This window comes from Rhinolophus hipposideros (assembly GCF_964194185.1).
Source record: "Rhinolophus hipposideros genome assembly, chromosome: X".
Classification (NCBI taxonomy): domain Eukaryota; kingdom Metazoa; phylum Chordata; class Mammalia; order Chiroptera; family Rhinolophidae; genus Rhinolophus; species Rhinolophus hipposideros.
Window position 1 is genome coordinate 31,932,524 of NC_138046.1, and position 23,815 is coordinate 31,956,338.

Sequence of the window (23,815 nt, forward strand, 5' to 3'; positions counted from 1 at the left end):
CAAAAAGTTGCAGAAGAGACCAGACTCCCTAACTCAGTTTATAAAGCCAATATTATTACCCTGATACCAAAACCTGGTAAGGATAACACAACAAAAGAAAATTACAGACCAATATCTCTGATGAATACAGAAGCAAATATCCTACCAAAAATTCTAGCAAATCTTACACAAGAATGCATTAAAGAGATTATACATCACGACCAAATGGGGTTCATCCCAGGGGCACAAGGATGGTTCAACATACGCACATTGATCAATGTGATACACCACATCAGCAAAGTAAAGGACAAAGTCATATGATTGTATCAATATATGCAAGAAAAGGATTTGACAAGATACAACATCCATTTATGTTTAAAATACTTAATAAAATGGGAACAGAAGGAAAATACCTTAACATAAGAAAGGCCATACATGAAAAACCCTCAGCTAATACTACATTTAACGGTGAAAAACTGAAGCTCTTTGTTCTAAGTTCAGGAGCACGACAGGGGTGTTCCCTATCACCTCTGCCTTTCAACATAGCATTGGAAGTCCTTGCCAGAGCAGTCAGGTAACAGAAAGAAAAAAAAAATTATCCAAATTAGGAATGAAGAAGTTAAATTGTCACTCTTTGCAGATGACATTATGTTATGTACTGAAAACACTACAGACTCCACCAAAAACCTATTAGAAACAATAAACAAATACAGTAAAGATTCCAGTTATGAAATCAAGGTACAAAACTCCACTGCATTCCTATATACTAACAATGAAATCTCAAAAAAAAAAAGAAATGAAAAAGCAATTCCTTTTGCTTTGCAATACAAATAATAAAATATCTAGGAATAAACTAAACCGAGGATGTGAAAGACCTACATACTGAAAACTATAAGACATTTGTAAAATAAATTGAAGAAGACACAAGGAAATGAAAAGACATTCCATGTCCATAGATTGGAAAAATAAACATAGTTGAAATGACATATTATTGAAAGCAATATACAGATTTAATGCAATCCCTATAAAATCCCAAAGGCATTTTTTAAAGAAAAAGAACAAAAAGTCATCAGAGTTTTATGGAACCAAAAAATACCCCAAATAGCCAAAGCTGTCCTAAGAAAAAAGAACAATGCTGGAGGTATCCCACCCCCTGACTTTAGCTTGTAGTACAGGTCAACAATAATCCAAACAGTATGGTATTGGCAGAAACACAGACAAATGGAATAGAATTGAGAACCGAGAAATAAACACACATAAATATGGATAGGTAATTTTTGAGAAAGAAGCCAAAAACATGAAATGGAGAAAAGACAGCCTCTTCAATAAATGCTGCTGGAAGAATTGGAAAGCCATTTGCAAAAGAATGAAAGTAGACTGTTATCTGTTACCATGTACTAAAATTAACTCAAAATGTGTCAGAGACCTAAACATAAGACCAGAAACAATAAAATGCATTGAGGAAAATATAGGTACTAAACTTATGGACCTTGTGTTGAAAGAGCATTTTATGAATTTGACTCCAAAGGCAAGGGAATTAAAAGCTGAAATAAATTAATTGGACTATGTCAAACTAAAAAGCTACTGAACAGCAAAAGAAACCACCCATAAAAAAAGAGGCAACTAACCGAATGGGAGAAGAATTTTGGAAACAACGCTTCTGGTAAGGGGCTAATATCCAAAATGTGTAAGGAACTCATAAAACTCAACATCAAAAATTAAAAAAAAAATAAAACAATCCAGTTAAAAAATGAGCAGAGGACTTGTAGAGACATTTCTCCAAAGAGGACATACAAATGGTCAGTAGACATGAAAAAAATGCCCAACATCACTAATCATCAGAGAAATGCAAATCACAGCCGCAATGAGATATCAGCTCACACCAGTTAGAATGGCTATCAACAGACAAATAGTAATAAGTGTTGGAGACGCTATGGAGCAAAAGGGACCTTCATTCACTGTTGGTGAGAATGCAGATTGGTACAGCAGCTATGGAAGCCAGTGTGGAGGTTTCTTAAAGTATTAAGAATAGAATTACCATATGACCCACCAATCCCTTCTCCTGGGTATCTGCCAAAAAAATCTGAAAATATTTATCCATAAAGACGTATGTCCTCCAATGTTTATTGCAACTTTATTTACGATGGCCAAGACATGGAAACAACCAAAGTGTCCTTTGATAGATGAATGGATAAAGAAGTAGTGGTATTATGTACACAATGGAGTACTGTTCTGCCATAAGAAAACATAGTACCTTTTGCGACAACATGGATGGATCTTGAGATCATAATGCTAAGAGAAATAAGTCAGACAGAAAAAGTCAAGAACCACATGATTTCACTGATACATATCTGGTATGTAAAACTGGAAACAACAAAAGTACTAGACAAACAAGTGAAGAAACAAAAACTCATAGAGACAGGCAATAGTTTAGTGTTTACCAGAGTATAGGGGGGAAAAAGGGTGGTAGATGAGTGTGAAAAGGATCAAATATATGGTGATGGAAAGACAATTGACTCTGGGTGGTGAACACACAATGTAATATATAGATGATGTATTGCAGAATTGTACACCTGAAACCTCTGTAACTTTACTAACAACTGTCACCGCAATAAACTTCAATTAAAAAAAAGGAAACAGGAGAAATTAATTTTAATAATATATTTTACTTAACCCAATATATCCAAATGTTATTATATCAAAAATAAATTATTAGTAGAACTTTGTATATTGTTTTTTAAGTGTTTTAAATACTTAAGTGTTTTAGATACCCTCAAATTTCTAATGTGTAGTATTTCTATAAAGTTTTGCCATAAAACACTAGTAATTTGGGCAGGATTTCTGGCTGTGACCTATTGAGGATGTGCATGTTCATTTTCCAGAAAGCAGATACAAACTACAAAGTCTGACAAATTGACAAACATACCCTTTAAACACCGTGGAAATCAACCAAAGGCCTACAATAATCTGCAAATTACTTATACTTGAATACACTACTGGACTTTTGATAATAAAAGTGGGAATCTATGGTGTTTTAGTTTGGAGCTGTTCATGCTCCCTCCTTTCCCCCAACCCACAGGACTGGTCAATGCTCATGGTTTTACAGGCTGTTAGAATTGAAGTAGCACTGCTTTGGTTGAAGATAGTTCAGGTAATGTGGAGAGGTGCATGATACCAATGTGCAATGACATTGATGGTAGAAGTGACCATCTCAGTGAAGTTGGGCCAGTGGGGAGGGTCAACAGTTCTGGTAACCTGAGGCTTTGATAAGCATATTCCTGTCTGAGACTGTGCACATACGCACTAGACATTGGAGACCTGAGAGGGTTTACGCCAGCCACACACTGTTAGTTAACACTGAGGTAGTGTACAGAGGAGATGTGAAAAGGCCAAATGGAAAATAAAAGTTGTGGCGAATTTGAAAATGGCATGAACTTTGAATGTGTTTCCTTTTCCCCACACAGATCCATTGACAGAAGATAGAACCCTTATAGGCTCAGGGTGGGTGAGCACAACCTTTACAATCATTGACTGACCACAAAACCCTTAGGAAATCAGGCTTAAAAAGAGAATGTAACAAAAACCCTGACTATAAAAATCAGTAGCCATACATCATTCGGCAACACATTTCACAGACCTAGCTCAGGCAATTTACTAAATAAATAAAGGAAAAAAACAGGCAATAATTATTTTCAGGGGAAAATCAAAATTTGGATTCAATGCAATGAGAAGAGCATGACATATACTCATTAAAGAAAAAAAATTAATCGATATAAACTGTCTCTGTCTCTTGATGTGGCAATCAGCAGACAAGTCTTTAAAGCAGCTATTATAAATATGTTCAAAGAATGGAAACCATGAATGAAGACTTAATGGAAAATATGACAAAAAGGAACAAACTAATTGTTTTCAAGAAGAAAGTACAAATTATAAAAAGAACCAAATGGAAATTCTATGATTAGAAAGTACAATAATTGAAATGAAAATTTCACTCTAAGAACTCAACAGTAGATTCAAGGTGACAAAACAATCTGGTAACTTGAAGATTGATCTATAGACATTGTCTATTCTGAAGAACAGAGAGAAAAAAGATCAAAGGAAAATCAACAGAGCTTCAGGATCATGTGAGGCAACATCAACAATAGCAACATATGCATAATATGAATCCTAGAAGGAGAGGTGAAGAAGAAAGGGCAGAACATCTCTAATAAAAACATTTTCAAATTTAACACAACATATTAAAAGGATTATATTCTGGGGGAATAAAGCACCATGAAATACTGATACATGCACAACTTGGATGAACAAGAACATTATGAAAGCATTGTGAAAGCCAAATGAAAAAGACGACATATTGTATGATTCCATTTGCACAAAATGTCCAGAGTAAGCAAATGCAAAGAGACATAAAGTATATTAGTAGGTCTCAACGACTGGAGAGACATCGAACTGGGAGTGGCTTCCTAATGTATGTGGGGACTATTTTCAGGAATGTTTTAAAAAGTGGTTGGTGGTGATGGTTTCATACCTCTAGAAATGTACCCCAAATCTTTGAATTTTACATTTAAAATGTGTGAATTGTATGTTATATAAATTATACTTTAATAAAGCTGTTTAATAAAGAAATAGTAAAGAAACCAACAATAAGAACAAAACAAAAAGATCAGTAACTTTGACTCCCTGAATATTTGTTTTCAAACAATAGATAACCTAGGATTGATATATTTACAGTTGCAAAAGTCATTAACAACCATAAGTACAAAATATTTTACAGTTTATATATGTATTATTTTATTGGAATCATCTGCCAGCACTCTAAGAATGGTAGTTAGCCTTTATTATGGGAAATGAAAAGAAGTTAACTGATTTATTCAATGACATACAGTAAGTGACTCCTAACTCCAAGTTCAGTGCCCTTCCTATTACATTATGCCAACCCTACTCTTTGTGGTGGCAACCCAATTGCAATTACATTGTATCACTCCCTGTAGATGAATATGGAAATTTAGATATTAGAAGAGCAATCACAAAGGTGCAAATTACAGTGCAATCTGTGTTGTGTTCTTACTGAGTATTTGTTGGTTCGGGAGGATGAGCAAATCTAATAAATTTCCTGCTTGTGGTCTGGAATGGTGCAGAGATCTGTATCAGACTGATTACACATTGACCCAGGAACACCAAGTCACTTTGAGGCTTCCTTCATCTGTGGTGTCTAGCAAATGCAGATTGTGTTAGGTAGGGGAAATTGGGTTGCAGACTGACACCATATAATCTTGCAGAGCATCCATGTATTTTTATAGTTTGACTGGTTTCACTCATGACATCTTAGGATTCTTCTACTCAAGTCTAAATTCCCTCTTTCTTGGGCATCTTTATGCCATCCTTGCCATAGAAGCTTCTTCTCTTTGTTATATAAGCAGAGCAAAATAACTTTCAGGAGCTCTGTAAGATCTTGAGGCTACCTACCTGGTATTCTAAGCTGCAACCTAAAATTTTGGCTGAGTTTCCCTTCCTGGTTCCAGCTATAGCCTTTGAATCTTATGTGAGAGAATCTGTGACCCTTGTAGAGCATAGAGATAAGAATACAGGCTCTGGAACTAGACCTTTTGGATTTAAATTCTAGTTCCACTATCAGTGTAATCATGTTGAAATTACTGAACCTTTCTGTATCTCAGTTTTCTAATCTGTAAAATGAGGAAAATATACCTCATTATGAAAATTTTGAGGATTAAATGTAATTATGGAAGTAAATTTCTTAAAAGAGTACCTGATTTTTTTCTAGTCCTTTTACTTCTGAAAACTATTAATAATAATAGTAATAATATCGGTGGGATGTCAGAGGGAGAGTGGATGGGGGAGGGGGATTCACACAGTGTGAGGGATATAAATGATAAACATCTAAGTATTACTTTGTCTTGTGCACCTGAAACTAATACAAAAAAGTTTTTCTGACAAAAAAATAGTAATGATAATTATTATCATTTAAGCTGACAACTTGAACTTATACTATGGGCTTTCCTGTGGTATTTGTTTTTTTTAAACTTTCAATCATTATTTTCATGTGCTAGCCATAACAGCCCTGTGTGTTTCATAGGATTAATGATAGGTTTCCTTTTCCCACTTTTTAGATAAGAAAATGGTGGCACACTACTTTGTCATAAAGCTGGGTCTAGAACCTACATTTCAGGATTCTCTCATAGGGCTCTTTCTAGTATAGCCTGGTGTCTTTAGTCTAGTTAGAATTTGCCCAGAGTAGCAAAATACTTGGTGCAAACTCCAGAAATCAATTATTAACTCTTATACCCACCTCTCCAATTAAGTCACTTTAAGAGTCTACTTCTTAGTAGCATGTGCTATGTTAATTTGATTAGCTCCTTTTCCGTCTAATATTGAACATAATTGAAAATGAGGTTCAAGTAATAAGCAGTGAAAATGTTTCTGCTTCCAGTTGGTATACATGAAACTTGAGAGAGTTCAGATAAATTGCAGATTTTACTGAACTAACAATACAGAAGATGGATGGCAACAGAGAGCTGTTAATAGCTGTTATTTGCAAACTATGGAAGGAAGTGATATCTCTGGTTGCTCAATACCATATTTAAAGCCTGTTTTCAAGATGTTATATTAAGTTTGATGCTACATTTTGGATAATCACGTTAACGCTAAAATTACTATGAAATTTACAAAATTCCAATGGAATTCATTGTAAGAAAAATGAATTGAATATGATTGTTTACTTGGGGAAATAAGCAGCTATTCTACTCCAAAGAGTAAAAAAGCATTTTATACATTGAGTTACCTTCAATTTTCTGCAGATTTTTCCCATATTAACCGTTTAACTCATTTACATAATCCCCCCAAAGGATAGTGAGAAGTTAGAAGAAAAAGATAATTTGAAATCACACTAGGAAGTTGCTTCAGGTCCAAAAGAGATAGTGTGGTGGAGATAGATATCACTGCAACTCAGAGATGTATTATTATCTTAAAATTAATAAGGGATAGAGATATTATAGGTACTTACACAATTAAAAAAAATCCCCATCTCATTGAATTTGGAATATGAACCAGAGATTCTGGGCACTTATTTTGGCATGCACCAAACTGTTGCCATTTACCAAATAGAATATTATACAATACTCAAATCTTTTTTTAATTCAAGTATATCAGGGTGACAATGGTTTGTAAAGTAACACATTATATATAGTTACTGGCCCCAAGAACTTTATTCAAAGTTGCGTGTGTGTGTGTGTGTGTGTGTGTGTGTGTGTGTGTGTGGTGTATGAGGGACTTTTGGAGTCCAGATCCCTTAAGCAGCAATGGAAAATACTAAATGAACGCAAAAGTCTAAAACATTTAGTCTTGACTTCTGTATATTGATTTTTCTCTTCTTTTTCTTTTTTTTATGTTAAAGTTTATTGGGGTGACAATTGATAGTAAAGTTACATAGATTTCAGGTGTACAATTCTGTATTATATCATCTATAAATCCTATTGTGTGTTCACCACCCAGAGTCAGTTCTCCTTCCATCACCATAAATTTGATCTCCTTTACCCTCACTTACCAACCCCTTCCCCCCTTACCCTCTGGTAACCACTAAACTATTGTACGTGTCTGAGTTTTTGTTTCTCATTTGTTTGTCTTGCTCTTTTGTTGTTTTTGGTTTATGTACCACATATCAGTGAAATCATATGGTTCTCTGCTTTTTCTGTCTGACTTATTTCGCTTAGCATTATAATCTAAAGATCCATTCATGTTGTCACAAATGGTCCTATATCATCTTTTCTTACTGCCAAATAGTATCCCATTCTGTATATATACCACAACTTCTTTATCCATTCATCTATCGAAGGACATTTGGGTAGTTTCCATGTCTTGGCCACCGTAAATAATAAACAGTGCAATGAACATTGGAGCACACGTGTCATTACGGATAAATGTTTTCAGATTTTTTTGGTAGATACCTATGAGTGGGATTGCTAGGTCATACAGTAATTCTATTTGCAAAAGGAATTTTTTTTCTGATTTTTGAGAATTCATTATTAGTATATAGGAATGCAATGGACTTTTGTACGTTGGTTTTGTAGCTGGTAAGTTTACTGTATTCATTGACTGTTTGTAATAGCTTTTTGGTGGAGTCCTTAGGTGTTCTCTTTTAATCTATTGGGGTGACAATTGTTAGTGAAATTACATAGATTTCAGGTGTACAATTCTATGTACAGCATCATGTCATCTGCAAAAAGTGACAATTTAACTACTTCTTTCCCAATTTGGATGCCTTTTATTTCTTTCTCTTGCCTGATTACTCTGGCAAGGACTTCCAGCAATATGTTAAAAAGCAGAGGTGATAAGGGACAGCCCTGTCGTGTTCCTGAATGTAGAGTAAAGAGCTTCAGTTTTTCACCATTAATTATGAGATTAGCTGAGGGTTTGTCGTATATGGCCTTTAAAATGTTAAGGTATTCTTCTTCTATACCTCTTTTATTAATGTTTTAATCATAAATGGATGTTGTAGCTTGTCAAATGCTTTTTCTGCATCAATTGATATAATCATATGATTTTTGTCCTTTATTTTGTTTATGTGATGTATCACATTGATGGATTTGCAGATGTTGAACCATCCTTGTGCCCCCGGGAAGAACCCCACTTTGTCGTGATGAATAATCTTTTTAACACATTGTTACATTTGATTTCCTAGAATTTTGTTTAGTATTTTTGCATCTGTGTTCATTAGAGATATTGGTCTGTAGTTCTCTTTTTTTGTGTTGTCCTTACCAGGTTTTGGTATCAGGGTAATGTTGGCCTCATAAAATGAGTTAGGGAGTACTGTCCCTTCTTCAATTTTTTGGAAGAGTTTGAGCAGGATTGGCATTAGATCCTCTTTGAAAGTCTGGATCTCAAATGACAATTGGTAAGAGGGGTGCCTCGTCAATCTACATTCCCCCCACTGGTTATGAAACTGGACGTGTTACCTGTATTTTGGCAGTTCATCTGGATGGAAAGAAAGCCCCACCTCTGATCATCACTAAGGGCAAGCAAGATAATGGTGAATATGTTTCAGGCATTTATGTTCTTGAAACCGAAAAAGCCTGGTGCACACAAGCAGTTATAAGGAAGTGGGTGGATTTAATGCTGCCACTTGTTTTACGAGGTAGCCAAAGAGGTCTGTTAGTCTGGGATTCATCCAGCACTCACTGCACTAAAGACATGAAGAACTTCCTTGCATAGAGAAGAATAGATCAAATAATGATTCCCGCAGGAATGACTGCCTATCTCCAGACTCTTGATATTGCAATAAACATGTCATTCAAGAACCATTTGCGCATTGGAATCAGTGACTACATTGAAAATAGAATGGAGAGAAATCAGCGTGGAAATTTTGTGAAGCCTAGCCTGAAAAAGGTTGTGACTTAGTGAAGATTCATGGGATAAAATCACTGACAGCTTTGTTGCCAATGTACTACTAGCAAGCTACATGGACAAGAAGTGCTCATTTAAGGAGAGCTCTGTTGCTGGACATGAGACATTGGGGCCAATGGTTCTACAGGAAATGGAGTTGGAAGAAATTCAAGCCAGAATTTGGGGTTGGGAGAGTTTTGACGGTGTTCCAGAAGATGACATGACTGTATTTGAATAAATGTAGATCTTTGTGCATGACTAAATGAATAAATGTAGATTGTCATAAATTAATAAATGTAGATTGTTGCACATGACAAAATAAGATATCCCCTGAAAATAAGCCCTACTGTGTCTTTTGGAGCAAAAATTAATATAACACCGAGCCTTATTTTGGGGGAAATATGGTATTTAGTTGTGAAGTTAAGCGACTTCGTTTTTTCCTTTTCATTATGGACAAAAGAGCCTGATGCGACACCATGAGGACATCCACTACAGCTGTTCTTACAACTGAGTGAAATCAGTTTGGGAGGATTCTTTTTCTGGAGGGACCTTTCATCCTCCTATTGTAAAATTTTAAAAACCCTAGTAGGACAGTTAGCTTAAACAAACACATGTGAACCAATGTGATAAGCAGAATTGCATTTCAACTCTTGTGTTTTATTTCTTTGGTATAATAGGATATCTTTACCACAAGAATAGCCTACTTCCAAAGCCATCATTTCCTGGATAAGTCCCATAGGCAGTGTGTAAAATTCTCAGCCTATCTCCTGAAAAATGATGATTTATTTCTCCTTTTATTTACTAAAATTTTATATCCATGAGACATCAAAATAACTGGCCAATTCTATGACAAAATCAAACTAATGCTGTAGGCTTTATGTACCTATCTAGGCTCTCATCACATGGAAATTGTTTTTCTTTGTTTTTTTTTAATGTTAGAATTCAGTCAAACTACAGTTTATTTGGTGAATAACTAAGTGAAGTCCATCAAATGTCTGTTGAGTAATTAGATGCTAATAAATTATTATCAGAAAAACTCTTGATTTTACCAAGTTTGTCATATTTTTCTAAAGCAACTGATTTATGCCCATGCAGTGATCATGATTTCTGCTTAGTATAATGTTCATTCATATAAAAAGGACAAAAATAAAAAGGGAAAATAACAAGTTATGAAGAATAGTTTCAACAAATATTATAAAGTCTTAATTTATTTTTGATATTACACCAATATAGTTTAATTTTTTAAAAACGTATTAAGATCTCCAATAGATAAATGCACAAAAGACATAAATACATAGTTCACAAGAGAGGAAATAGAACTAGCAAATACATGAAGGAAAAACATTCGGCCTCACTGATAATAAAGGAAGTGAAAACCAAAAAAATGTACCTTTGATTTACTTATTTCCAATAGACATTAAAAAATAATACTCAAAGTTGCCAAGGGTATAATGAGAGGAAACTGTTACCACACATTGCTAATGAAAGTGTGAATCATTACAATCCTCCAAAACCCCAAAATGTTCAAACCTTTTGGCTCATTAATTCAACTTTTTGGAATCTACCTTAAGGAAATAATAAAATTATTGAAGATGTTTGTGTTATCTTTATATGACTTCAGTTATAATACTTATAAATAGGGAGGGAAAATATAAATACCCAACGTTAAGTAATGGGGATGTGAATTATGGTATATCTACTGTATACTGTTATTAAAAATCATGTTCATTGCAGCTTTGTTTACGGTGGCCAAGACATGGAAACAACCAAAATGTCCTTCGATAGATGAATGGATAAAGAAGTTGTGGTATATATACACAATGGAATACTATTTGGTGTTAAGGAAAGATGATATAGGAACATTTGTGACAACATGGATGATGGATCTTGAGAGTACAATGCTAAGCGAAATAAGTCAGACAGAAAAAGCAGAGAACCCTATGATTTCACTGATATGTGGTATATAAACCAAAAACAACAAAAGAACAAGACAAACAAATGAGAAACAAAAACTCATAGACACAGACAACAGTTTAGTGGTTACCAGAGGGTAAGGAGGGTGGGGGGAGGAAGATGAGGGTAAGGGTGATCAAATATATGGTGATGGAAGGAGAACTGACTCTGGGTGGTGAACACACAATGGGATTTATAGATGATGTAATACAGAATTGTGCACCTGAAATTATGTAATTTCACTTATTGTCACCCCAATAAATTTTAATACATAAATAAATAAATAAATAAATAAATAAATAAATAAATAAATATCATGGTTATACATTGAGGTGACAGAGGTTCTGAAGGTGCATGCATGATTTTTTTAATTGTTTATATTTAATAGCAATAGGCAAGTGATCCCAGATTACTTTTCTTATTTAAGAATAAATTTAAGACAGCAAGTGGAAAGCTTATGTAACATAGTCAGTATACTGTAGTGAACTGAGCATTTTTTGTATCCAGACATCATAAATTAAACTACAGCTCTGTATCCTATTATTTGGGTAACTGATATTTTCTTAAATTTATCTGAGTCTTCATTTCTTCAACATAAAATAGGGATAATTAATATATGTCTTTCAGTATTCCAAAGCATATTTAATGTATATAAAAATGACCAATATATAGTGGTTAATGTTAATAATTGCAAATCACTTTGAAGAATTTACTATATATCATATGTTTTTATTGTTTTTGTTATGTATCTTTTGTTTCATTTACCTGTTCCTAGATGCAAGTCCTTTAAAATAAGATTTTGTTAATAATAAAAAAATCATAGTTATAGAAATTGTATGGAAACATGCAAAAATATCTAGAATGAAGTAAGCAACATGAAAAAGTGCATGCATATATTATGACTGGAATGAAATGGACCTGAATGTCAACAGTCATTCTTATAGGCTGGTAGAGTTATGGTGGAGATTTCTTCCTCAATTTTTTTAATGATCCAAGTTATTATGTTACTTTTAAAGCCCCCCTCATGCACACACACCCCCACACACAACAGTTTACTACTTAAGTGTTTCCTTGAGAAAAAGAAGAGTGAGAAGAATCAACCAAGAGTCCATATTCCTTTTAAGGGCTTCCTAAGTCCAGTGTTTTCTGAATCAGTCAATCTGAATTCACAAAAAGGTCTTTGTTTAGGAAAAATTAATTTAGTGCTTGCTAAGATTACTATCCCCCTTTGCTAGCTATTCTCCATGTACTGGGTGGCCTCCTTTCCTCTGTCTGTTGGGCTATGAAGGCCTGCTCTCCTTGAATAATGTCCTATGACCCTTTATTTATTTATTTTTTTCAGGAGTGGAGTGAAACTTTTTGATGAAGGCCCCAACGTATAAAGAGCATTTATGAATAGGACAGGACTGAGGATAAAGCAGGAACATTTTCCATTTGGAAAGGGCATAATATACGATTAAGAACAAGAAATGGAAAAGACATAACATGGTAGAGGAAGAAGGAGGGTTATCCCCAATGCATAGATATATATACAGACCTGTGGATTCAATAGCAATATTTAGTTAACCTACCCTATAATAGATTGGAATGTATGTAAGAGGGTTGAGAGAGGAAAAGGAATGGAAAGGAATGATAAATAATGTTTAGCCTTGAATATACTCACCAGGTATTTTTTTGCCAGTCAATCTAATCTTACTTCAATTTCACATGAAATCATGGGATCATAGAGCTGGAAGATCTCTTTGAGATCATCTAATCTTATTACATTTAGAGGAAATAAAGGCCTTGAGAGATGAATGGTGATGTACCTAAGGCTACTTTGTCAAGTGTTCTTCTGAAAGACAATTTGGAATAACAATTAAGAGTGTGACCTTTGGTGTCAGATTGAATTGAAATCTCAGCTCTACAGTTTACTAGCTGTTTGACCTTGGACATGCAACTCAGCTTCTCTGTTCCTTGGATTTTTTTTATAAAATGAGGATAAAAATAGTACCTATTTCATAGGGTGCTATAAGAATTAAAAGAGCTAATATATGAAAAGCACTTACAACAGTGCCTAGTAGACCTGGTATCTGATCAGTGCCATAGAAATTAATTGCTGCTGCTGCCTTTGTGATTATTCTGCCATTCCAAGGCCAATGATTTCCACATACCAAATTGTTTCTCCAGAGCCTTGTGGTGACTAAAGAAACAAACATAAACCTCCATGGGTCTCCTCTGAAGTCACCTTGGGGTTTATCTTGTTAGTAAGCAGCAAGTGAAAAACACGAGGGTGAAATGAACCCCAGGTGGTGATATTTGAATTTATATTATGTGATCTATATGAATGGGTCTTTTGCAGAAGGAAAGATAATTGACTTGTTTATCACCTTGTTCCACAGTTGCATGTTTCACCTACACATTGCTTTGTTTAAAAAATTATCATTATCAAAATATAGAGAAATAACAATTGTTTTGATGTAAATAACATTATATGTACATTTTGTTTTTCTATGGGTTGGCAGTATCATCATCATGTCTAAATAACATTTGCTTGTCAGCGGTCCTCCAGGATGCTATGTTGGAAAGTAAATGCAAAAGTCAATTAAGCAAATATGAGTTTATCCTTCACCCGAGAGTATTTGAAACAGCATGTTTTCAGAATTATTTTGCTTTCAATATTTGTTTAGATTTAAAATAGTAATCATTTTCTTAATGTTTTCACACTTTTTTATTTTCAAAAACCGAACTGTATATGAGTGAATTCAAGCTCTGCCTCTGAATACTTTGTTAAATATCACAGTTACATACTTTCACAGCTCTAGACACACAGAGCTGTGTGTTCCTCAATATCAAACGCCTAAAGAGACCTGGAATGTGTCTTCTGCCATCTGGGTCCACTGACACAAATTTTAAGACAGGAAGTTGTGGTTGAGGGTCAGGAAGCAAAGAAGGATAATTTTCTCTTGGTTTATACAAATTTTGCAATTTATAGGAAGATTGCTTTCAAGGACATTCAATAACCTTGAATAGGTTTTACATTTCTGGCTGATAAATAGCTGTGATTAGAGCTTCAAGAATGGTTTGAAATGGCTATAGGAATATTTCTTCTCTCTCTGTCTCTCTATCTCTGTCTCTCTCTTTCTCTTTCCTTTTCATGTTGCAAATAAACGCACTGAAGAAAACGAGAATTTCTAGATTTCTATACACAAAAAATAAGGGTGATTTTAACATGATAAATCATAGATGCCAAAACTCATCACTAACATTAGGCATTAGAAGTGGGATGTTTTCCATTTTTAAATTTAACTTGCTAGTTTTGAGTGGAGTTAAGTATAAATTCATAACCTACTGAGGCTTAAGAGGAAGTGTTAATTTGGCCATGCCTCTGCTATGTTCACCCCAATCAAAGTGAACCAAAAACTTGATTGAAAAAGCAAGTGAAAGATGGGAAGTGTGCTTTAGAAAATAAAATGATATCCATTTATCTATATATTATAACAGAAAACACTAAGTTATTTTTTCAACATAAGGGCCTTAATTGGTATTTTTGCATCATCGATGTTCTTATGTGGAAAATAGTTTTCCATTCCTACTTGGTAAACTTTCACTCTTTAATGAACGAAGAACTTTATGTATGTGTCAGTTAAAATGAAGTTAGATGAATTTTATTGATTAAAGGGCAAAAGTACAATCTTCAGCTGCAAAAATGCATCTCTTGAAGTATATTTCTCACTCTGCCCTGTTTGTAGCAAAGTCAAAGCCTATAATCCAGGTAACTGTGCATCTTCTGAGAAAAATGCAAAAGGAACATAAGAAAAAAGCAATTAAAACTGGCCTTAGATAGATACTCAGTGGAATTTCAGTGGTTGTGGTGATGGTGTTGGTGATAAATAAGCTAATGAAGTACAGTCCTTTCCCAATATCTTCCTCTTTGGTGCTCCAACATTGCTTTGTCTTTCTTTATAAGAGCCATCACATTCTGCTTTGTAATAGTGTTGTTTATTTATCACTTGCATTAAGCTATGAGTTCCTTGGACAAAGAATATGGCCTATTCATTTCCACGTTCTCTTTAGCCACTCTTGTGAGTGCTTGGTGACTATTTACTCAATTCATTCAACAAGTATTGATCCAATGTCTACTATATGTCAAACACTGTGCTTATTTGGTGGCTATAGTGAAGAATATAACAGATAAAAACACCTACCATGGTGGAACTTATGTTTCAGTGTGGAGAGACAGATGGCAGACAATGAACAAATAAGCACAGCATATAGTGTGTCATCTGGGGATAAGTGCTATGAAAGACAGGAAGGAGGATGATAAGTGATGTCTTCTGGTGGTTTATAATGGGAGGATGCAAAGGCCCTGAGGTGGAAACATGCCTGGTATTTTCAGAAACAGCAAGAAAGCTAGTGCATTTAGAGTGCTTCAGGTAGGGGGAAATATCAGGGGATGTTTTTGGAGAGGTTAGGGTAGGGAGAGGTGGACCTTGTAGAGGTTTTGTAGGTCATTGTAAGAATTTTGGCTTTTATTTTGAAGGAAATAGGACACTGTTTCTGCTTCTGAGCAAAGGAGAGACATGGCATGACTTAGATTTTTAAATCTTCATTTTGGCTGTAGTGTGGAGAATGGACTATAAGGGGGCAAGGGCATAAGCAGCAGATCAATTAGGAGACTATTGTACTAATACCGATGGGACATGATGGTTTGAACCAATGTGGTAGTGGAGAAGTGGAGAGTGTTTGATTCTGGATATATTTCAAAGGTAGAACCTGATAGATTCTATGTGATATGTGAAAGACAGGAATCCATGATGACTTCAAGTTGAGGTCTGAGCAAACAGAAGAATGGACTTGCCATTTACCAAGATAGAAAAGATTATAAGAGGAGCAAGTTTGGGAAGGGGTGGGAGTCAGGAGCTCAGTTTTGAACATATTAAGTTTGAGATGCCTTTTATTTTGTTTATTGTTTTATTTTATTTTATTTTATTTTATTTTATTTTATTTTATTTTATTTTATTTTATTTTATTTTATTTTATTTTATTTTATTTTATTTTATTTTATTTTATTTTATTGCCTTTTAGATATCCAAGTAGAGATATCGGGTAGACAGCTGGATAGTCAATTCAAGTTTGTGGCTCAGGGGAGAGACCTATGCTAGAGTTATAAATAGGAGAGTTATGAGTGTATAGGCAGCATGTAGATCCATGAGATGGCATGAGATGAGCTTAGATTATTGTTGAATCATCAGTATATATATATATATTTATAATACTTTATCTTCTTTTTCTCCAACTATGCTCATCTCTGATATTAATTCAATCCAAACTAGGTGTCTCTGTAGACCATTCATAGAATCTGTACATTCAGGAGTTAAATAGTTTCTACCATGTGTGTGCCTAGAGTAGTGCTAAGTGGTATGGGAGATATAAAGAAGTACAAGACTCAAATTCTGCCTTCAAAGACCTTAACATTTTGTTAGGGAAATAAGACTTGTGAAACTTCGTTCACATTGCAAAGCATTATGTATATGGAATGCGTATCAGTCAGTCTATACACTTTATTGAGTGTTTTTGCATGTATGTGTTTGCGGTCCATGCAATAGGAATTCCAAAAAGTGAAATACTCTACATGATATAGTAGCCACCATCTAGATGCCTGTAGGTTTCTTTGATAATAACCAGAAGGAAAAGAAAGGAGTCCATTTCAATGCAAAATAAAATCATAAAGTTATTTGGTTTCAAACTAGGTTTTTAAACATTGTATAAAAGTACAAAATTGCAAAGTGGCAGCAGTGGATGAAAGTGATAATAATATAATGTAAAAAATGAAAACAAGTACATTTTTTTCCAGGGCTTTAAACTTTTCGAAGAACTTTGACATCTCAGATGGGATTTGATCTTCTCAAACCTCTCAGTGCTAAGTAAGGCAGATAATGCCTTGACTTGCACTAAGAGCCTCAGTGGCTCCTAGGCCAGTATTCTGTGGGGAATGTGGTTCTTTCAGTGATTTATCATGAAGCATAAAATGTTTATTTCTAAACCCGATTTAGATCCTGCTGTTCCTATACCAGGGTATTCACCAGAAGTGTTGTTTACATCCTCTGAATACTACGGAGAACAGTAACTTACCACCACCACCTAACTCATTAAAAATGTGCTATACGCCTTGGGCTCAAACACCACAATAAGAACACAAAGAGCTCAGTGACCCTCAAGGATACTATTTCATGAGACTCTCTGGTTCAGAATCCTTCCCTTCTTCAGAGCCCTTATCTTAAGTGCAGTATTAAATCAGAGACAAGAAGGTGTTGTTTTCTGAATGTAGTTCTCTTACCAGTTTTTGTTTAAAATGTGGGATATGCTGGGGTAATATTTGTACTTCTGGCCAGTTTCAAATTTTATAATGTTTTTAATCTATCTTCTGACTTTAAAAACGTGCACATACCATAGATGTTGTTCTTTATTTGCATTCCAATACAAATATTTTTGAAGGCTGTCTCTCTTGTACCTTGAATATTTTCTGATACTGCAACCTCCAGTTTAACCTTAAATGATTGATAATGTATGCATGTAACTCAGAGTGCTATTATTGCCTCAGGCTAATTTCATGTCATCTAGTTTGTCTTTTGCTCCACTCTTTTAATACTCTTATCAGTACCAATTGAGAATCTGCCAGATGCATTTCCTTGCAAAATGACAAATCAAAGAAGGCTTGTATTTTTTCCTCTCTTTCAGGACTGCTTACATTAAAGGAGTTCCTCTTCCTTTTTTTCCCATGAAACTGAGATTGCTTAATCAGAGATGGAGCAAATGGACTGCAAACCCTACCAGCCTCTATCAAAGGTCAAGCATGAAATGGATGTAGTTTATACCAGTTCTTCCGATGAAAGTGAAGATGGAAGAAAACCAAGACAGGCATACAACTCCAGAGAAACTCTGCATGAGTATGACCAAGAGCTGAGAATAAATTATAATAGCCAGAGTAGGAAGAAGAAAGAAGTAGAGAAATCTACCCAAGGTATGTTTTCAATGGGTTTTTGTAACCAATATTACTTCTCATTAGGGAATGCTTATGTGCTTTAACTTACGTTTCAAAAACAAATTTGCTGATGCTAACTGGTTAATAATCCACACTGCTTACATAAGATTAGTGAATCTGTTTCATATGCCAACCCAGCTGAAGTTGTAGGTTACTCGTGGTTTTTACAGATTATGCAAGAATTTAGATGCAATGATCCTCTTATCACAGCATTCAAAATTTGTCTAGTCCTGCCGATAGCCATTTACAGACTGAAGAATAAATAGTTTATGGTAAGATGAAAAGCAAACAGCTAAGTGCTTTTCAAGTCATTGCTTATATGGAAGGAAAGTCTGTAGAAAATGTTTGGCTTCTAAAAGAGCTTTGGAAAGGTTAGTGGAGACCACCAAAGAGGGGTCCAAAAGTCCACAGAATGCTGATACATTGTGCAGCACAGTCTTTAGGGGAAGTAAGAACTTGGTGGAGCCCTTACTACCACAGCCGCATTGTGGAGCATATTCTTTGGACAACCTTGGTTTGTCAATTATGGATTGACAAGAAAGTTTCTAATAAATAGAAAACAGGTAGATACAAATATGATTCCTTATTTTTTTCAATTGATAGATAAGCACTATTAGACACTATTTTAACTACATAGAAAAAATATACTAACATTGGCACATGTTACCTTTTTGCTTTTTTTAAAGAGTAAGTGAAACCTGAGATGAAAAAAACAAAAGATTTGGTTATCTAGATCAGTGGTTTTCAAAGTATGGACCCTGGACCAGCAGTACAGCATCACCAGTGAACTTGTTAGAAAGGCAAATTTTCAGGCTCTATGCCAAACCTATTCAGTCAGAAACCCTGAGGGTAGAGCCCAGCTAACTTGTTTGGGGATTTCTGATGCAGGATCGAGTTTAAGGACCACTGCTCCATCCCCTTGAAATCTCTTTTCTCAGCTTCAATGACCACATTTATTTGGCTGATTTCCAAATATTTATCTCTAGCCCTATCCTCTTTCCTGAATTCTAGCCCTAAATTTTCAGTTACCTGCAGGACATTCCAAGTGAATAACCCACTAGCAACTCTAAATCAATACATGGAAAACGGAAAGAATCATCTTATCACCCCCAATTCCATTCCTCTTACTTAAATCACAGCATCTCTTAATGATGCTCCCATCCCCCCCAGCCATCCACATAAACTTTCCATATCTAATCAGATACCTCTTTCAGCAGATTTAACTTCTGCACATCTCAATTCCATCTTCTCTTCTCCATTATTGTTATCACTACTCTAATGATATCTTACCTAGAATGTTTTCTGTGTCCTCTCTGATCTCTTGTTACCTGTTTTTTTGGAATGCCCTTCCCTGCTCTCTCCATTTATCTATATTCAATGATCTTCAAGGCCCAGCTTACCAACATCTTTACCATAGAGCCCTGTTGCATTATCACCCATGCCACCATCCCTAATCCATTGTGTAGATGATCTTTTCCTCCTTTAACTTAAGGATACTTCCTTTGTTCCCATTTCTACTTTTTATTACTTTTGTATATACTCTCCTAGATTTTACACTCAATAAAGATGGGGATCATGATTTATTTATTGATCTCTATATTTCTATAATACTCTTCATATAATATGATGTATATTTTTTTATTTAAGGACTAAGTTGCCATCAACTGAAACATAAGTACTTAACATTCATTGAAAACTGCTTTTTAAATAATTACAATGGCACAGTTACTTTTTTTTTTCAAGAATACGTCAATGCTGAGATGAAAAAAAAAAAAGAATTTGATTATCTAGATCAGTGGTTCTCAAAGAGTGTAACCGGGGCCAGCAGCAGCAGTTATCACCCCCGAACTTGTTAGAAATGCAAATTCTCAGGCACCACCCTAGACCATGTAAAATGTAGTTATTACAAATGAAAACTACTGTATTTGAATGACATTGACATTTTACATTAGTAAAACTTGAAATTGAGTTAAGGTATTCATGCTAACATTTAAATATACTGTAAAGGTTTATGATATTAACTGTGTTACTCATCTTTAGCTCTTAACATAACTGATAAAAGTTTTATATCTCTTTTTTCAAGTAATTAATTTTAATCTTCCTTATTGATTCAGCTAAAGACAGTATAAATTTGTTTCAAAATTATTTTGTTCTCTGCCTAACTGGCAATTGGGAAATGTTTTCCTATGGGAATTATTTTTGGCTCTATTATGCTTTAGGAAATGTGTAGTTTCAGTTAAAACATTTCTCTATAAGTTTGTCTTCACAGAATATGAACTGCAGTTGTGAGTTGTGGGTTATAGGATTGGAGTATAGAGTGTTTGACCTAATATGTTTTGAATTTAAATAAGAATACACTTCTAATGACAGTTCTATAATTATAAATATTTTGTACTGAGTCAGTATAAAGAGCTAATCAGAATCAGATTTTGTTTCTGTGCATTGTGATCAAAATGAATTTTGGGATGAGAGAAGTTTGTCTTCTATGATGCTATCATTACTTCCTTTCAATAACCTATAATTACTCATAAGCTTTTATTTAGCACTTGCTATGTGTCAGGCCTTGAGTCAGATGCTGGGGATGGAGATGACTATGATAGTTTCTGCTTGTAGGAAACTCATAATGTTGTAGAGAAAATAGACATCAAATAAATCATTGCAGTTAAATGTAGTAAGTACTTTTACAGATAAGTAAAAGAGCTATGGAAGAATACAGGAGAGGGCCTATAGAAAGGTGATATTTGGCCTAGATCTTGAAATGTGAATAAGAATATATTAGGAAAAGGACATTCCAAAAGGGTAGATTAACAGGTGCAAATGTATAAGGATGTGAAAAGGCCTGGAATAGTGAAAATTTCAATATGATTAGAGTAAGGTACATTGGAACCAGATCACGAAAAGTCTTGCATGCCCAATATAGGAGTTCTTTTTATCCTTTGAGCATTAAAAAAGAAAAAGCCTTTTAAGTGATGAAGAATTTCATGATGAATTACAATTTTTAGAATGAGAAGTGTAGAAGAGAATTGTAGATGTGTAAGCCGAAGTGTAGAAGATTTGTTGCAATCGTGGATAATTGGATAAAAAGAGACAATGTGAAGCTACTGAATTAGCCCAGGCTAAGAATGGGGACGAATGTCTAAACTGGCTATATCAGTGGAGGTGGAGAAACATATTCAAGAGATATTGGTGTGGTAGAATTGATAGGACTTGGTAACTGATTACTTGTCAAGGTTGAAAGAGATAACAAATGAAAGATGACATTTCAAGTTTGGGAAACTGGGAGGATGGAGATCCATTTACCAAGAGAAGGAAAATGGGGAAGAGGGAGTTTGGAATGGAAGAGAACGAGTTTCTTTCTATACACATTAACTTTAAAATGTTTGGGAGACATCCAGGTGGATTTTCCCATCAGGCAGTTGCAAATGGGTGTCTAGAGTTCATGAAAGATCTAGACTTTTGATATAAGTAGATTTGAATTCATCAGTATCTTGTAGTAGGAGATGCCTAGGGATGGATGACATTTTCCATGGAGAATGTGTAGAATGAGACTAGAAAAAAAGCCAGGGACAAAAACTTGAATTTATGATCCATTTACTGAAATAAACATGTTTTCAACCTATTTAAAATTTTCAGCTAGCACCATATTTCTGTGCTCTGACTTATATAAACTAAATATTAAGGTCGAGGAGGGGAAAGTCTAGAAAGTCGGGATCTTATCTGCCAATCACTTGCTGATTTTTAGAGACACCTAGGAGGGAAAACATGTACCTCTTTAGGAGAGAATTGAATTATCTTACAGATAATTGAATTATCTTACAGGCAGAACTGTGGGCATAATGATCATCTTTTTTGTGAGGTCTGGAATCCTCTTTGTTGTATTCCACATATTTACTACCTATGAGTAAAAGAAAATGTTTTTAATTTTAACATAAGCATATTGCATCAACCTAGCTATAGTTGAACTTGACTCATTACTTTTAAGGAATAAAATAATCAGAATATCATTGAGTTTTAAGACAGGAAGGAAGCAAACATGTTGATTTGCACCTACTATTGTGCCAGACACTGCTAGATGCCTTTCAAGCTTACTAACTGTGCAACTTTTAAGCAAATTACTACAGCTCTCTGAGCCTGTTTCTCATCTGCAAAATTGACTTCACCAGAATCATCATCATCATCCACACCATAATCACAACAATAAAAATAAACATAAAATAAATCTTGAATAGTACCCGCTCTATCCCAAGACCCTGCTAGGTGCTTTACATTTGTTTCTCATAATTATATCTGTTCCTCATAAATACCTTATGAGGTATGAGCTATTATCCCCAGTTTATAAATGAGGTAACTGAGGCTTGGAGAGAAATAACTCGCCAGAGTTTCTGCACCAAAGAATTGGTGAGAGTTGGGATTGGAAATCAAGTCCATGGCCCCAAAGTTCCCATTGTTCACTATGCTACAGTCCCTCCCATACCTACATTATGATGTTGCGATAAGGTTTAATTGTGATTGTAAGTGTGAAAGTATTTAAGAACTCAATAGATGTTAGCTTCCCTTCATTTCGTTCTCCAACAACCTCGCCAGCCTCTTTATATTTCAGTGACCAAGGGTTTGCAAGGATGTTTAGAAAGCCTTTCCTTATATCATATTCTTACCTTTATTTGCCAAGAAAGCAGCATCCTTCTTTCCCTCATGTACACACAAAGTACTGGATTCTAAAACTGATTCTCTTATTTTTCAAATTAAGGATGGACACTAATCTAATATTATTCATAATTCTTTACTAAAAGGATGAAAGAGGCTTAGGCAAACTTATTTTATATAATTTTTGGCAAAAGTCTAATAGCAGGGGTAAATTTCCTGGAGGCATACAGGCTAGCAATTGTTCCCAAGCAGCCTCACTTCCAAAAGAGGCATCAATTAACTAAGAAATTAGTATAAGACAAATGAAAATATAAATATTTGGATATATAAACCAAGGATAATAATTTTAGTTGTGAAAAATTTCCTATAATTTTTATAATAGATAAGATTAGTTCTCAATATAGCTGTTTTAATGAAAAGTAATTATGAGGTCACCCATGCCTAAAAAGGAGGTATGGTGAGTACCTATTATTATACAAATCCCACAAGATCATAGCCTCCTGAGATACTACAGCTGACACAAACATTTCATTTCTCCCTTCTTAACCTGCTTTTTTGTGGCTTCTCTTTCTATTAATATGGTTTTTTTCATTTGGTTGGTTGATTTCCACTTCCTATATTACAAACTATGCCTACATCTCTCATTATCGCCATCTCGTGGAAGCAATTTAAAAATGCCATTTTGTATTTACCATTACTAGGAAGTAAAGTTTATCTGTCATCCTTCATCCATTCATTTTTTTCATTTACCCATTTATGCATTAAACATTCATTTAGTGTAAACTATGTTCAAAGCACTTTGCTAGGTAGATGAAGTTC

General features: G+C 34.6%; 1 protein-coding gene across 5 annotated transcripts in view; it reads left to right on the plus strand.

The window, feature by feature from the left end:
• Positions 1–23,815, plus strand: part of TENM1 (teneurin transmembrane protein 1) — a 1,334,622-nt gene that overhangs the window by 425,517 nt on the left and 885,290 nt on the right. For 4 of the 5 annotated variants that reach the window (XM_081042768.1, XM_081042771.1, XM_081042770.1 and 1 more), the window contains one exon: positions 18,049–18,331. In XM_081042768.1, coding sequence (XP_080898894.1) covers positions 18,115–18,331 — 217 coding nt within the window. In that variant the 5' untranslated portion in view covers positions 18,049–18,114. Of the gene's footprint in view, positions 1–18,023; positions 18,332–23,815 lie in introns of all 5 variants that reach the window. The other variant, XM_081042772.1, reaches the window with a different exon arrangement.